This window comes from Mastigoproctus giganteus, chromosome 3, assembly GCF_048544385.1.
Source record: "Mastigoproctus giganteus isolate SK-2022 chromosome 3, ASM4854438v1, whole genome shotgun sequence".
Classification (NCBI taxonomy): domain Eukaryota; kingdom Metazoa; phylum Arthropoda; class Arachnida; order Uropygi; family Thelyphonidae; genus Mastigoproctus; species Mastigoproctus giganteus.
In genome coordinates this window covers 23,071,934-23,087,634 of record NC_143577.1, presented here as the reverse complement: position 1 = coordinate 23,087,634, position 15,701 = coordinate 23,071,934, and the positions used below count along the sequence as shown (strand labels likewise).

The 15,701-nt window shown below is 35.3% G+C and overlaps 1 protein-coding gene across 1 annotated transcript in view; it reads right to left on the bottom strand.

Annotated features, from left to right (window-relative positions):
* The window catches only part of LOC150087800 (voltage-dependent calcium channel type A subunit alpha-1-like), a 1,442,149-nt gene that overhangs the window by 467,783 nt on the left and 958,665 nt on the right, over positions 1 to 15,701 (bottom strand). The window contains exon 30 of the mRNA XM_090369204.1: positions 5,070 to 5,220. Within this exon, the coding sequence (XP_090225330.1) occupies positions 5,070 to 5,220 (151 nt within the window). The remainder of the gene's footprint in view (positions 1 to 5,069; positions 5,221 to 15,701) is intronic.

Here is a 15,701-nt window from a genome sequence, read left to right as displayed (position 1 = left end):
GGAAAACTTTTTTAACATATAGAGAGATATATATTCATGGCTTTCTGTGATTTTTGCTTTAAAGGTATTTCATAGTTCTAATGTATTCACTCTCCCTCTGAAATCTGCTCATTCGGTTGATGCCATATAGCATCTTAAACTGTCATAGTTCCCTTTTCTGAAATTAAAACCCATACCTTTACCTTTAACTACTGCAACATCTTTTTTCATCTTCTGACAATTGGCAGGATCACTACGGCGGCTGTACTATGATCCTTATGATGTCATCTTATTTCTGAGTAATGATTAGGTCCAGAATATTCTTATGCCTATTATTTTTTCTAACATGCTGGTACAAATAATAATCATCTAGTTTATTTAAAGATTCTCTTCCACATGGTGAGTTTCCTTCAACTTATTCCAGTTAATTAGTGGCAAATTGAAATAACCTGTAATAAGACACTAACACTTGCCTGCCCATTTTATCTGTATGTACACAGACCCTCGTCATACTCTTCACAACCTTCTTGTCTGTAGATTACTCCCACTCTCATTATATCTTTGCTTCCAAGTAACTCACACCACACAGATTCTTTGCTGGCAGGCTTAACTCCTGATTTTGCAAAAGCACTTTTTGTGCTTAGGCAGATTTTTGTTAAGAAGCATGACCCCACCACCATTACTATCTTCTTAAATACATTTTACATACCATAATTAAACATCCTCTCCAATTTCTGAGTGGTACCACATTTTTGTAACACCTATTATGTCAGCATTAATTGTCCTAACCAAGATTTTGAATCTGAACATTTCTGTAGACACATTTAAGACTAATTATTCTTCTACAGTTTACTACCCTAACACACCCCTCAAAGTTATTTATGCTTGTTTCCTTAGATTTAGTTTCCCACTCATTTGAATTGAAACCCTCAGAACATATTGCCATTATTGACTGTTGTGGCAAGAAAAATAACTCCTGAGGGGGAGGGTGTGTGTGTGTGTGTGTGTGTGTGTGTGAGTGAGTGAGTGCAAACATTACTTTGATTCAAATCATCAGATAATTGCTTGTATCTATATTACTCTTGTCCCTCACCCACCAACTAGCAGTTTCCCTGAACCTTAAGGTATTTACCATCAGGTGTTGGGGAAGTAGGCAGTTTGAATAATTTAAGAAAAAATTAGACATATTATTAGAGGGGATGGGCAAATGAGGTGGATACATTTGTTTTTACCTGATGCTTTATAAGCTCGATTCCTAGTATCATTTGCCACTACTTCTACTACTCTAATACGCAATTATACTGGAAAAAATTCTTGCATCACCTTTATTAAAATGAATCCCATCTCTATAAAAAAGATTCCTTCTACATACGAGTGTGGGCCATGATAATAAAATCTCCACCCCAACAAAAGCCTCACAGAATCCCACAAGGCTTTCAGCATATAATCCCTCCTATTGTGTCTGGGCAGAACTGCAGACACAGACACATACACATTCTGAACTAATTCACAGCACTTTTTCAGCATGGACCTATATTTATTTCACAGATCATCAGCTGTGTTAATTTAATATCTTTAGTCTCCCCATATGAATAATAATGTTCTCTTTACCCCTTAAGATCTGAGTAAGTTGGTAACATCATCAATTATTGGTAAACACCCTGCTTATAATCCCCCTACCTCTAATACAAAAATTGTTAACCAAATCCATGACAACAAAGACTCCCAATAAAATTAAGTCTTCATGAACCACAGCAGTATGCACTTGACTGTTCTCTTTTAGGACTCGAATTGTGGGTACATCATTTGGTAGGTCACGAGATACTTGAGTCCCTGAAGAGCTCGCAATTATGTTTGTTTCTAGGGCAAGCACCCATTTCTTCAGTGACTCAAATTCTTTTAGTAATGCATTAAGGTTTAATTTGAGATCAGTGCACTCCTTGAATTGGGTGCGAATAAAAGAATCATTAGTTGAGCTTGGTCTGTCTACTAAACAGACCTTAGGATATATGCTACAAGCTATACAAGTGAAACTCATGACAAATTCCCACAGCCATATCCATCTGAGTTGTGATATCTACGGATGAAGGTATGAAAGTAGAGCTTGTAACAAAAATTACTAATTTTAGAAAAGTTAAGAATTAAATTTACAAGTATTGCAGAAATTAAATTTAAACCAAAATTTTAAACAATAAAATATTTGTCTACTAGATGCTTGATCTTAATTCCCTTCAGTCAATCCACTGGAGCCAAATTAAAACACATCTGCTCTCTTCATCTGCCTAGAATAGAATGTAAAGTAAAATTTTGTTTGATTTAAATAAAACCTTAATAATGGTTTTTGCAAGATCCGCTTTGAATACTTCATCCGAGGATTTCGCGATTCACATGGAAATGGCCACAGGCATTGTTGGGGTAAGTCACGAGTTTGTCATTTAAGCAGCCTATGGCACGTATTCTAAGGTAGGTCTAATAGACAAACTAAACTCAACTGATGATTCTTTTCTTTGTTCCCAATGTAAGGAATGTAGCAATCTCAAATTAAAACTTGGTGCATTATTAGACGAATTTGAGTTACTGAAGAAATGAGTACTTGTCCTAGAGACAAAAAAAAGTGGGAACTTGTCAGAAGAATTGACCTGCAAAGTGATGCACTCCTGGTTCAGGCAGTCCAGAACAGAAGAGTCAAGTGCATACTGACTGGTTCAAGAATATTTAACTTTAATGGGAGATTCTACTGCCAAGGAAGCAGGTAACATTTTTTGTAATAAGGATAGGTGGACTAGAACCAGGGTGTGCGTGCTGGGAGCAATAGTTGATGATGTTGCCAACGATTACTCTCAGATTTTAAGAGGGGAGGTAAAGGGAGCATTATTATTCATGGGAGGGGATAAAGATATTCAGTTAACATAAGATGATGACTTGTGGAATAAATAGGACCAAGATGAAAAAATTCAATGAGTTAAGTCAGAATGCACATCTGTGGAATTCTGTCCAGACATAATAGGAGGGATTACATACTGAAGCCATATGGATAAACTCCAGACGTCAAGGACTATTCAAGGCTTTGGGGTAAAACTTTTTATCAGTGTGGCCTGCATTTGTAGGAAGAAGGAATCTATTTTGTAGAGATGAGATTAATTTGTATAAAGCTTGTGCAGGGTTTTTGCTAGTATCATTGAGGATATTAGCAAAATAGTATCATTGAGGATACTAGCAAAAACTTAAGGTTTCAGAGAAACTGCTATTGGGGAGTTATAGGGGTAATATAAACACATGTTTAACTGATGATATGGGTTAATGTAATGCTTGGACATCTGTCAAGAGTTATTATTTGTTGCAGAAATAGCCAATTGGACAAGAGATTCCACGGTTAGCAATATTTCAAGTGAATGGGAAGCTCATTCTAGGGAAACAAGCTTAAATAACTTGAAGGGATGTAAGGGGTGTCAAAGAAGAATACTTTGTCCTAAGTAATATGCGCAGTATTGTAAATAAAATGAGTGGATTGAAACTACTGGTTTAGGACAATAGGAGTAGTAGAAATTTGGTATCACCCAAAAATAGGAGATGATGAGTTTCATTATGGAATATGCAATGTATATGCAATTCTAGACCTGATCATCACCCAAGAATCAGATGACACTATAAGGCTGACAGTACAGGAATTATTAACATGGAATGATTATGGAGTTCTAAGTTGGATTATGAGGAGATTATGACAAAGTTGGATTATCAGTTAGCACCTGTTTTAATCTGTGGAAGTTCTAAACTAGAAATTAAAAATCTAATACAAATGGTAATCAAATGATTATCACAGAAGTCCTTGTAGTAATCTTTTTCTAATTGAACAAGTTAGTGCATAGCATCATGTTAGTTTGTGGTAAATCACAGAAGTAGGTGAAATGGCATCGTTTTTGTTATATCTCATGTTGTGAATATCTTCACAAGGAATTCCCTGATACTGTACTACCTGGAATAAGTAATGCTTCACCAGTGGAGAAGGCTAATGTTACTTATCCTTGGTGGATACCACCACCCAGACAGCACCGTTCCAAAACTTGTTGGCCTATCATCGGTGGGCAGGTAGGTGCTCTGATGTGATAATAAGCAAAAACCTGATTATGAAAAATAACTCCACAATATGAGAGATGCCAGATGGTGGAACAGTATAGACCTTTTTAGTCTATACTGTTGCACACCATCTGACATCTCTCATATTGTGAAGTTATACAGTACTTCATAACTGGGTTGTTGCTAATTGTCACACCAGGGTACCTACTTGCCCACCAATGATAGTCCAACAAGTTTTGGAACGGTGCTGTCTGGGTGGTGGTATCCACCAAGGATAAGTAATGTTAGTCTTCTCCACTGGTGAAGCATTGCTTATTCCAGGTAGTACAGTATCCAGGTAGTATAGGGAATTCCTTGTGAAGGTATTCATAACATGAGATATAACAAAAATGATGCCATTTCACCTACTTCTGTGATTTACTATGAACTAACATGATGCTATGCAATAACTTATTAGTAAATTTTCCGTAGTCTGAGGCTTTTAGCCCTAAAACCTTTTTAGTAATCTTTTCATAATAAATAACATTTAACAAATCAATTTTTTAGTTGCAAAGTAATATTAAAAAAATATACATTTAATATGAAAAATGTTATATTTTGTTAAATATATTAATTTAATTTAATTAGAAATACAGGAGCTCATCTTGACCATCAGCAATCATGTCCTCAAAAACAAAACAGCAGTAGTTTTTATTTTTTTTTATTTATCACAGCATAAGAATCCTTTAAGGTGCCATGTGAAATGTACAAAATACATCAAAAATATTAAAATTAAAATACTTTGAAACTAAATTCACTTACTGCAAAAGTTTGTTAGTTCTTTATATACATGCAGATATGGAACGTTCATCCAGATTTAAAGATTGGACAAATACCTAGAAGAAACGAGTGGATGAAGTAACTGAAGGCAGCCAAAGAAGGTGCCCAGAAGTAATGATGATCATACATTTGGAGTTCCCCTCCCGCATTACTATATTTCAATAATGTAGCAGAAAAAAATTTAATTATTAACTTACCAAAAAAGAACAGAAGAAGATGAAACTGACAAAATATGCATATGCTAGATTACTTCCACAGTCAGTGGGTCCTTTGCTGGAACGAGGATCGCAAGCTTTTCCTTTGACACAAGACAACATAATGGCTTGCCAAGATTCACCAGTTGCACACCTACATGTTTAATTTGAAGAAATTATAAAAATTATCATTCTTTTGTATGGAGAATGCACTGCTAAAAGTGAAACATCACATGCTGGACACATGCAAAACCATGCAGCATGCCAAGCTAAGATGCAGTATAAAAGGATGTGTGATGATAGTTTAATGCATGCTGGCTGATAACTGGTCTAAAGAATTATCTGAAATAATGAAAAAGTGATATAATAAAAGTGGTCACTTGAACCATTTATCGTGGTTGGACATGTAGTGCATGTCACAATTGCTGCGGAGTTATGCAGATATTAGTGTTTAATGTCATTTTGATTAAAAAAATATATAGATATGGAAAAATAAGTTTGTAATGGCAAAGTTAAAGATCCAGGTTCAAAGTCATTGAACATTAGAAAAATATTTTTTTGAACTTCATTTTTTTAATTTTGTATTTCATTTTTTTTTTTTTTTTTTTTTTTCAGAATTAGCTAGTGGTGATTAATTAAGAGCAAACATTCAAATTTGTTAGATTTTTGTAATGAATTTAATTTTTAATTTTTTTTAAAATTTTTGCAATGAATAGTTTATGGCTTTATGCAAGCATATTGAATATCTAAACTACTTATAAACTCCCATTTCCCTAGGCAGAAAAAATATAAGCAGATTCTTAATCAGATAAAAATATGTGTATGGGGGAGGTGGTGGAATTACAATTTTCATAAGATCCAGTTAAATAAATTTGGCTATAACTGTATATCTATTGCTAACTGGATGAATTTACTGAGACTGCTAGTACAAAATGTTAAAATTAAACTCAAAAATTTCCTGGTCTTGTAATATATTTATGTATACTAATTTCCACTGGAAAAAAATTTAGATTTAATTAATGGCTTGAAGCATCATATACTTTGTGCATTCTGATATTAGGAGGGATAAATTTATTTCAAATAAGGTTGAAAAGCAATATGAAGTTATGAATCTTTCACTGAGAAAATGAACTTATATTGCTTTCCATTGAAATCCAATAATTTAGAAGGAATGAAACAGTATTTAAATTTCTTGATTTTACATTAGGGATGGCAGGTTTTATATATATATATATATATATATATATATAAATACTGGATGAAAGGTATTAGAACAAATTTATGAAATAGGAGCAGTTAATGAGACAATAGGAATGTTCAAATAAAACACCATTTTTATAGCTGAATCTATGATGCTTAAACCTTGTTTATTAGTGAAGAGGGAAAGTGATTTGTGAAGTTGTAATTGCAAGAATGGTACTATTTATATATATTTTTAAATATGATGTTAAGGTTTGTTTAATCTTGGCACTAAAGGGTGGCTGCCCTTTATGGCATTTGATATTCATTATCAACAGAATAAAGGTAAAACATAACTTTAATTATATTTATTTGTACAGAAATGGCATAATACTTTAAATTTATCTGGTCTCTTGATCGCATGCCAAGATTTAAAACAAAGGATATACTAAACTGGCTTATATTTGTCACTATTCTCAGACTATACAAGTCTAATGCAATTGTGATGACATCAAGTCACTCAGGTTAAAGATTATCTGTTGTAGCTAAACCAGGTGACTCTATATTTTTCTGATTGGATTCTTAAGTTGAATGCAGTCTATTGATTTCTTTCTTTTTTTTTAAGAAACCCACAAACAGTATTAGAAAGTATTAGAAACTATAGTATTTAGTACTGTGCATGGGTTGAAGAAACCAGAAGATACCTGTTGACTTTAGACCTGAATTTTTGGAGATTGTAATTTTCAGGAATTTTGGAGATTGCAATTTTCATGTTAAGAAAGTAAGGAGGGTTCAGAAAAAGGTAGAATGAAAAAGAGGAAAAGTTGTTTCTGCAAGGTTGGAGTTGGACAGCAAATAGATTGTGCTTGAAGTACATCTTCAGACTAGTTTGGAAAAGGTAAGGGAATTATAGAAGCCATTTCAAAAGAACAGCATGCCAGTGGAAGTATCTATAGAAGAGGCATGCAGCAGAAACTGAATGTCTCTGGTTCAGAGTGTGGAAGGAGACTTTGTAAGGGATGGGTCATTAATTGCATGGCAGAGAAGAAGAATGTATGGTGAGGGGAACAAAGGGGTGCTCTTACCAAGAAAGGCTTAAGTTCTGCAAATTGCAGTGCCTGTAGAGTAGGCACCTGCAAGGTGATCTGACTGAGGTGTATAAGGCCTTGAATGGGTTGAGCAAGCTGAATGCTGATGGGATTCTTCCTCTTGTTAGACTAAGAACCTGAGGGAGCACAGTTTCAAATTGAGGAAAGATAGTTGTAGAATAGAGGTGCGGAAATTTGCCTTTAGCCAGTGGGTAGTTGATTGGTGGAACAGGCTTCCATCTTTTGCTGTGATAGCTAATAGCCTAAATAAAATTTAAAGCTGAGCTGGGCAGCCATTTAGAATGAATGGAGGGTTGAAATGGGAGTTTTTTTTTTTTTTTTTTGGCCGATGCTGCATAAGCTTGCTTTCTTGCATCGAATGCCTCTACTACTACTACTAATAATAATAATTAACCTGACCGCCCCTTTTTCAATGGAATCAAGAACACCTTAGGGGTATGACCTTAAGATAAGATGTAGGAACAATATTCAAGGTGGAGCAGATTTGTGATTTATATAAAGTGATATACTTATTTAAAAGAAAAGTAATGCTGAGAGAGAAACAGTTTGTTTGTTTTTTTATGCAGAAGAAGCAATATTTATGATGCAAATATGCCAAGAGAGATTAGAAGTCAGAATAATTCCTATAGAGATATGTGTTCTTGTCTAGAAATCTGAATGTTATTGAAGATGAACATAGGAGCAGTAGACTCTTTTTTTGAGAGATATAAGACAGAACTGGGTTTTAGAAGGAATAAAGCTAAGTTTTCTTTACCTTGCCTCACTAATTCCTTAAATATTGAGCTCCCTATTTAAGGAATTGGTGGTGAATATTCGAGAATTTGGTCTCTTTTTGAAAAAAAACAGTTGAAAAACTGTTTTTGCAAAACAGTTGGCAATTGAAAAGATGGGAGCTTGTTTAAAAAACCTTTATGCCAAACATGGTAAAAAGCCTTTGAAATGTCAAGAATAACTGCTTGAGTTTCACTAAACTTTTCCATCATATTTTTCCAAAGATGAGTAACATAAGCAAATATATCATCAATGGAATGACACTGATGGAATCCACATTGGTGATTATTGATCAAATGTAAAGTTTTGAGGTAGTTTAAAAGTCATTGGCTGATGGATTTCTCCATTACTTTGGAAAGAGTAGAGATAAGTGCAATGGGATGATAATTGGACAGAAAGGATATGTCAACCTTTTTCAGAAGCTAGCTGGCTGCATATGAGAATTCCAAGTAGAGATAAAAACACCAGTGGAATAAGAGTAAAAAATAAACACAGAATAGGAGCAAAGGCAAAGTCAAGAAATTCCATCAGGACCTGTAGCCTTTTTATTGGCATCATTCTGTTGCTTATTCAAAGTTGAGTTTGGATTGGTTAACAATGTTTTAAAATTGCAGCAATTGTTACAATTTACTTGATTTGTACTTTGATAGTCAACCATATAGGAATAAAATTAATGAGAATATTGGAATAAAACGACTACCTAGTTATAGCTATATGGTTTATTTATTTATTAAGGACATTATCTTGATTTTTCTATTGATTTTGTACATATGAAACAATATTTTATATACCAGATTACTTTTATTTAAAAATTCACTAGATTTCATCCAGATCAGGGCTGCCAAGGTTTTGAATTTTATAAGGTGGATATTTGCTGCTTTCAAATTTTTTAGGGGGATATCTAATAAGTGTAAATCAGTTTATGTGATATGAATATTTTTTTTTTCCATAGTAGAGTATATACATTTCACTGTACTCTACTAATTTATTAGAAATTCAGTGTTTTGATATCTGCATGCCCCCACTACAGTAAAATGAAATAACAAATATTGTGCTAGGTCATGTAGTATGCCTGCCAGAAAAGCCAATGACTCAGTGACAATACTAACTGACATGATAGCATAGTGGTTTTTATCACTTGCCAACCATTTGAAGAGGTCTGGGTTCAAATCTCATTAAAGACCAATGCTATGGACTACGCCGTGTTGATATATTAATAGATGTAATAATAGAATGCATGCCATAAATTAATTTATTATTAATTTACTGAAATTCCTTAAAAAGTTTAGTAATTACTTTTTAAAATTTTAAATTTTTAATTGTGTATATAGCTAAAGGAGACATTGTGTATATAGCCTAGTATGGTTTTATATATGGACTATTTCTCATTATTTACCTAAAAACTCCAAAACTTGAATGTCTAAATATCAATGCTGATAACAAGTATTTCATAAATTTATGTTTTTCAGATATAATCTTTATCATATTGATCATGTACATTATTACATTGGTGGATCATTAATATATTTTTTTCATTCTTTCAACTTTCAATATATTCTTTTCTTATAATTCCACTTCCTTCAACCCACTTCCTCAAGACTGGCATAATGAACAATGAAGATCCAATATTTTCAGCTTACTATTCTTATATATATATATATACACGCACATGCACACACACACACACATATATATATATATATATATCCAATATTTTAAATTTTAAATTAAATAAAACATAACCCAGTTTTAATTATTTATTTATTTTATTATATTTTAACTTTTGTCATTACTTAAATATAAATTTTATATATATATATATATAAAATATTTATTTATTATTATATTTTAACTTACACTGTTCATCAGCAGCAAAGATGGAAGGTGGTTTGTTCATATCCTACTTAGACTGTGTACATGAAATGCATCCATACATACAGTAAATAATATCATAGTATAGTATTATACTAATACTATACTATGAAAAACACAAATAATATGCTATTTCCATTCTCATTCATATTTCATGCAGTTTTTTTTTTTTTTTTTTGCTGCACTACAGCATCAATGCCAACATTGTTGGCATTGCTGCTGTAGTGCAGGCAAACATCTACTGTATGATTTTGAAGAGACTGTTTTTCTTTTATAAATACAATAGAGCTGAGCGGTGGCACTGTGGCAATAACTTATGATTATGCAAATAATGTAAGTTATTTGCATAATCATAACTAAGATAGTTAATTGTCATACAGTGACAAATTTTGTAACTAATTTTTTTTTTCCAATAAATCGTGAGCACATTCTTTATTGTATCTGTTGTCCAAATTTATATTCAGTATGTGCCTTAGAACTTGCTCCAGAGCCCTCTACATAGGGATACTTTAATTTTAACAACCCTGTATGTTCTTTGATCCAGGCAATAAACTGTTCCTCTCTTTGGCCAGACCTTGACATCCCAGTGCTTATTCCTGCCTGACTGTCCCACTCACACAAAAAACAAGGCATTTTTGTGTAGCCAGATTACTGTACAAGTAATATGCCCATCACTTTAAAGTCAGCACACAGACCAACCAATCATGCTCTTCTACTAAATATTTATCAAAGATTTCCTGAAGTTCTCATATGTTTCTTTGAAATGCACAGAGTGAGCTACTGGAATTTACTCATGTTTATTTCCATTGTGGAGCAACACACCATTGAGATGACTCTTTGATAAGTCAATAAAAGTCTCCACTGTGTAGGATTGTAACAAATTCCTAAATAGTTCATTAAGTCATTTATATTACTGTAAAAAAAAACAAAACACAAACATCCTCAGAAAAGTAGGAGATTAGTTCTCTTTTTCTGTGTCTATATCATGAGAAAATCGTCCCATGTACTAGAAGATTTTTTGACTTGAGTTTGGAACCAAGGAGTTCAGATTCCTTTAGTAAATTTAATTCTCTTACCAGACCATTGAGTTAATGCTGGGATCAATGTCTCCAGGCACATGGACTTCAGTTTCATCTTCAGAAGCTTCACTTTCAACACCCTGCTGCTACATTCTCCAATATAAAAGGAGGGCATGGAATCAGCAGGTTATCTCCATGAGAGACTGGTCTAATGGCATATGGAATATTAGGATACACAATGCCCATTTTACTCTTTGCAATGTATCCCTCTACATTAAAAGTAACAGTCATCATAGTACAGTCAAAGCTCTATACCGTAGCAACCCTCTTTTTAACATCCCAACACGTTATAATGTCCTAGGTTAAGGAGAAATTGGCTGGGACCATCTCATTAACCTAATGCTATTCTACACATTCAGTATAATGAAATTGAAAATCAAATGATTTCTCTATAACAACCATGAATTTCTACTGCTTAATCTGAATTTTTACTTTTTTATTACAATATCCATGTTTAAAATGACAGAATGCTTCAAATATATTGGTCTAATATTGGTCTTGCAGTTACCATGAGAAATCATTTATCAAGATTTCCTCACACTCTTTTCTTGCAGTGTGGTAATGAAATGAACATCGGCTAGAAGTTAATTTCATTACAATGTTAGAGTGTATGTTTATTGGTATGGCTCAAAGAAAGCTGTTGTTGTTGTTTGTTTGATTTATTGGTGCAAGGGCTGCTAAGGCCATAATGCACCTCCCAAGAAAGCAGATAGCTTTGCCAATCACAGATAAAATTTAGATTTTGTAAGCTTGCCAGATGATGTACATTCTAAGACTGGCATCGCAAAACAGTTCAGCATTCCTAAGAGTACTCTGTTCACTATTTTGAAAGATCAGGAAAAGATTGAAGGTTTAGAGAAATAGGATTCGAGCATGAAAGACAAAGTATCCAAATCTGGAAAAGGTACTTTTGGAATGGTTAATGATGATGCATGCAAAAAAATGTTTTGTAGATAGTAATCTTTTAAAAACAAAGGCCATGTTTAAAGGTCATGTTAAACTTCAGTTGCCACCTCTCAGCCCATCTGCTCAACTTTTTACTATCATTATTGTCATTAACTGTAAACATTCATATCGTCTGCAAACTTAGACTTTAACCCTGATATACCTTCATCAATATCATTGATAAATACCAAAAACAACAATGGGTCCAACATCGAACACTGGGGGTCTCCACTTATAACATTAGTCTATGAAGAGCAGTGTCCATTGATAACCACTCTCTGTCTTCTCCCACTCAACCATCCTTTTATCCATTGTAGCAACATGCCCTTAAAGCCATACTGCTCCAATTTGTACAATAGTCTTCCATGTGCAACAGTATCAAAAGCTTTCCTAAAATCCAAGTATGTGATAACAAAATTATTCGTTGCATCCAATTCCTTTGTGACCACATCATAGTATCCAATCAAATTGGTTAGACAAGACTTCCCGTTAACAAACCCATGCTGTGTCTGAACTATAACTGCAGTCTTGTCTAGATGATTCTGCATCACTTCTTTAACCAGTGATTCCATTATTTTCCCTGGAACAGAAGTTAGGTGAACAGGTCTGTAATTACCCATGTCACTCTTTGATCCTTGGCACCTCCATAGCCAGGTGGGAAGGACCAGCAGTGTGTAGCACACGCTTCATGATTATACCGGGGTTCGAGCCCATGACCACCAAATACGGAGGATGCGGAAAGGTCAGGGAATGACCACCGCATATCCCCACAGCAATATGGCCTTAGTTGCAAATGCTCCTAAAAACCAAATAACAAAAAAACACACAGTAATTCAACTAAGGTCAAGAGGAGGCAGGCGAAGGCAGATTACGAGAAATCCTTGGCAAGGGATGCAAAGAAAAACAGCAAAGAGTTCTTTACTTATGTAAATTCTAGAAGGAAGGGGATGAATCAGATTGTTCCACTTGATATTGATGGGTCAACTGTTGATGATCCTGCTCAGGTAGCTAACAAACTAAATGAATATTTTGCATCGACATTCACACATGAGGAGCTATTCAGCAAGGGGAATGCCAGAGGTGTATTCAACTCTAGCAGTAAACTACAGAATCTTGATATAACTGGGAGTAAAGTGGAGGAGAAACTGTTGAAGATAAACACAAGAAAGGCACCCGGGGTGGATGGGATCTATCCAGTTATATTAAAGGAGGCAGCAAAGGAAGTAAGCAAACCCTTAGCCATAATTATAAGAGCTTTCTTGGACTCAGGGGAGGTACCCATAGACTGGAAATGTGCAAATGTGACCCCAATTCACAAAGGAGGATCAAAGGCTGACACAAGTAATTATAGACCTGTGAGCTTAACTTCTGTTCCAGGAAACTTAATGGAGGCACTGGTTAAAGAAGCACTGCAGGATCATCTAGACAAGACTTCAGTTATAGCTCAGACACAGCATGGTTTTGTTAAGGGGAAGTCTTGCCTGACCAACTTGATTGGATACTATGATGCAGTCACAAAAGAACTGGATGCAGGGAATAACTTTGATATTATATACTTGGATCTTAGAAAGGCTTTTGATACTGTTGCACATGGAAGACTGCTACACAAATTGGAGCAGTGTGACATTGGAGGCAAATTGCTGCTATGGATAAAGGGGTGGTTGAGGGGGAGAAGACAGAGAGTGGTAATCAATGGACACTGCTCATCGTGGACTAATGTTATTAGTGGAGTCCCTCAGGGCTCAGTGTTGGATCCATTATTGTTTTCTGTATTTATAAATGATATTGATATGGTATATCAAGCTTAATGTCCAAGTTTGCAGACGATACAAAGGTTGGCAGGGTTGTCAAGGACACTACTGACACTATGCTGCTGCAACAGGATCTGGAAAGGTTGAGCAGATGGGCTGAGAGGTAGCAAATGAAGTTTAACATTGACAAATGTAAAGTACTACACATGGGAAACAGCAACCCCAGAGCAACGTATCAACTCTGTGGTACTACACTGACAGTGGTAGAGAATGAAAGGGACTTGGGGGTGGTTGTGCAGGCAGATATGAAGTTCTCTGAGCAGTGCAGACGGGCTGCAAGAGTAGCTCATGGAGTATTTTTCCAGCAGGGATAAGGAGCTGATTATTCCATTGTATAAGGCAATGGTCAGGCCACACCTAGAGTACTGTATACAGGTCTGGAGGCCTCATTTCATGAAGGATGTAGAGCTGCTGGAACGAGTACAGAGAAGGGCAACAAGATTAGTGAATGGAACAAAGGGGTGCTCTTACGAAGAAAGGCTTAAGTTTTGCAAATTACAGTGTCTGGAGACTAGGCACCAGCGAGGGGATCTGATAGAGGTGTATAAAGCCTTGAGTGGTTTAAGCATGCTCAATGCTGATGGATTCTTCCTCTAGCTCAGAAAAATCACCTGAGAGGGCATAAATTCAAATTGAGGAAAGACAGATGTAGAATAGACGTGCGGAAATTTGCCTTTAGCCAGCGGGTGGTTGGTTGGTGGAACAGACTTCCATCCCTTGTGGTGGAGGTTGATAGCCTAAATAAGTTTAAGGCTCAGCTGGACAGGTATTTTGAACGAACAGAGGGGTGAAATTGAAGTGGGTTTTTTTTTTTTTTTTTTGGCTGATGCTGCATAAGCTTGCTTTCTTGCATCAAATGCCTCTACTAATGCTAATGCTAATGCTAGGAGTACAAATCATGCAGATCATCCTATTTTGTTGTTCTGTAGTGCCAAACAACATGAGGCTGAGAATGGCCATGAATTAAATGCTCCATTGGAGAAAAAATAGTCACCAAGTTGGGATTTGAAGTGTCTAAAGGACCACTAACATTGACCGTATACTTTGAGGGATTAGTAGTATGACCTTATGCAGCATTAGCCAAAAAAAAATTTTTCACACTCTGCCTGCGGCTACTATTAACCTTTTAGCATTAGTAGAGGCATACGATGCAAGAATGCAAGCTTATGCAGCATCAGCCAAAAAAAATGCTCCAATTTCACATTGCCATTCGATCCAAATACCTGTCCAGCTCAGCCTTAAATTTATTTAGGCTATCAACTTCCACAACAAAGGATGGAAGTCTGTTCCACAAACCAACTATCCACTGGCTGGCTAAAGGCAAACTTCCACACATCTATCCTACATCTCTCTTTCCTCAATTTGAATTTATGTCCTCTCAAGTGATTATTCTGAGCAAGAGGTAGAATCCCATCAGCATTGATCATGCTCAAACCATTCAAGGCTTTATACACCTCAATCAGATCACCTTGTAGGTGTGGCGCCTAGTCTCTAGACACTGTAATTTGCAAAATTAAGCCTTTCTTCGTAAGAGCAACCCTTTGTTCCATTCACTAATCTTGTTGCCTTTCTCTGTACTCGTTCCAACAGCTCTACATCCTTCTTAAAATTAGGCCTCCAGACCTGCATACAGTACTCAAGGTGTGGCCTGACCATTGCCTTATACAGGGGATAATCACCTCCTTATCTCTGACAGAAAAATTCCTGTATATTATTGACAAGACACCATGAGCTACTCTTGCAGACCGTCTGCACTGCTTAGAAAATTTCATATCTGCCTGCACAATTACCAACAGGTCCTTTTCGTTCTCTACCACTGTTAGTGTACCACAGAGTTGATATTTTACTCTGGGTTACTGCTTCCCAAAT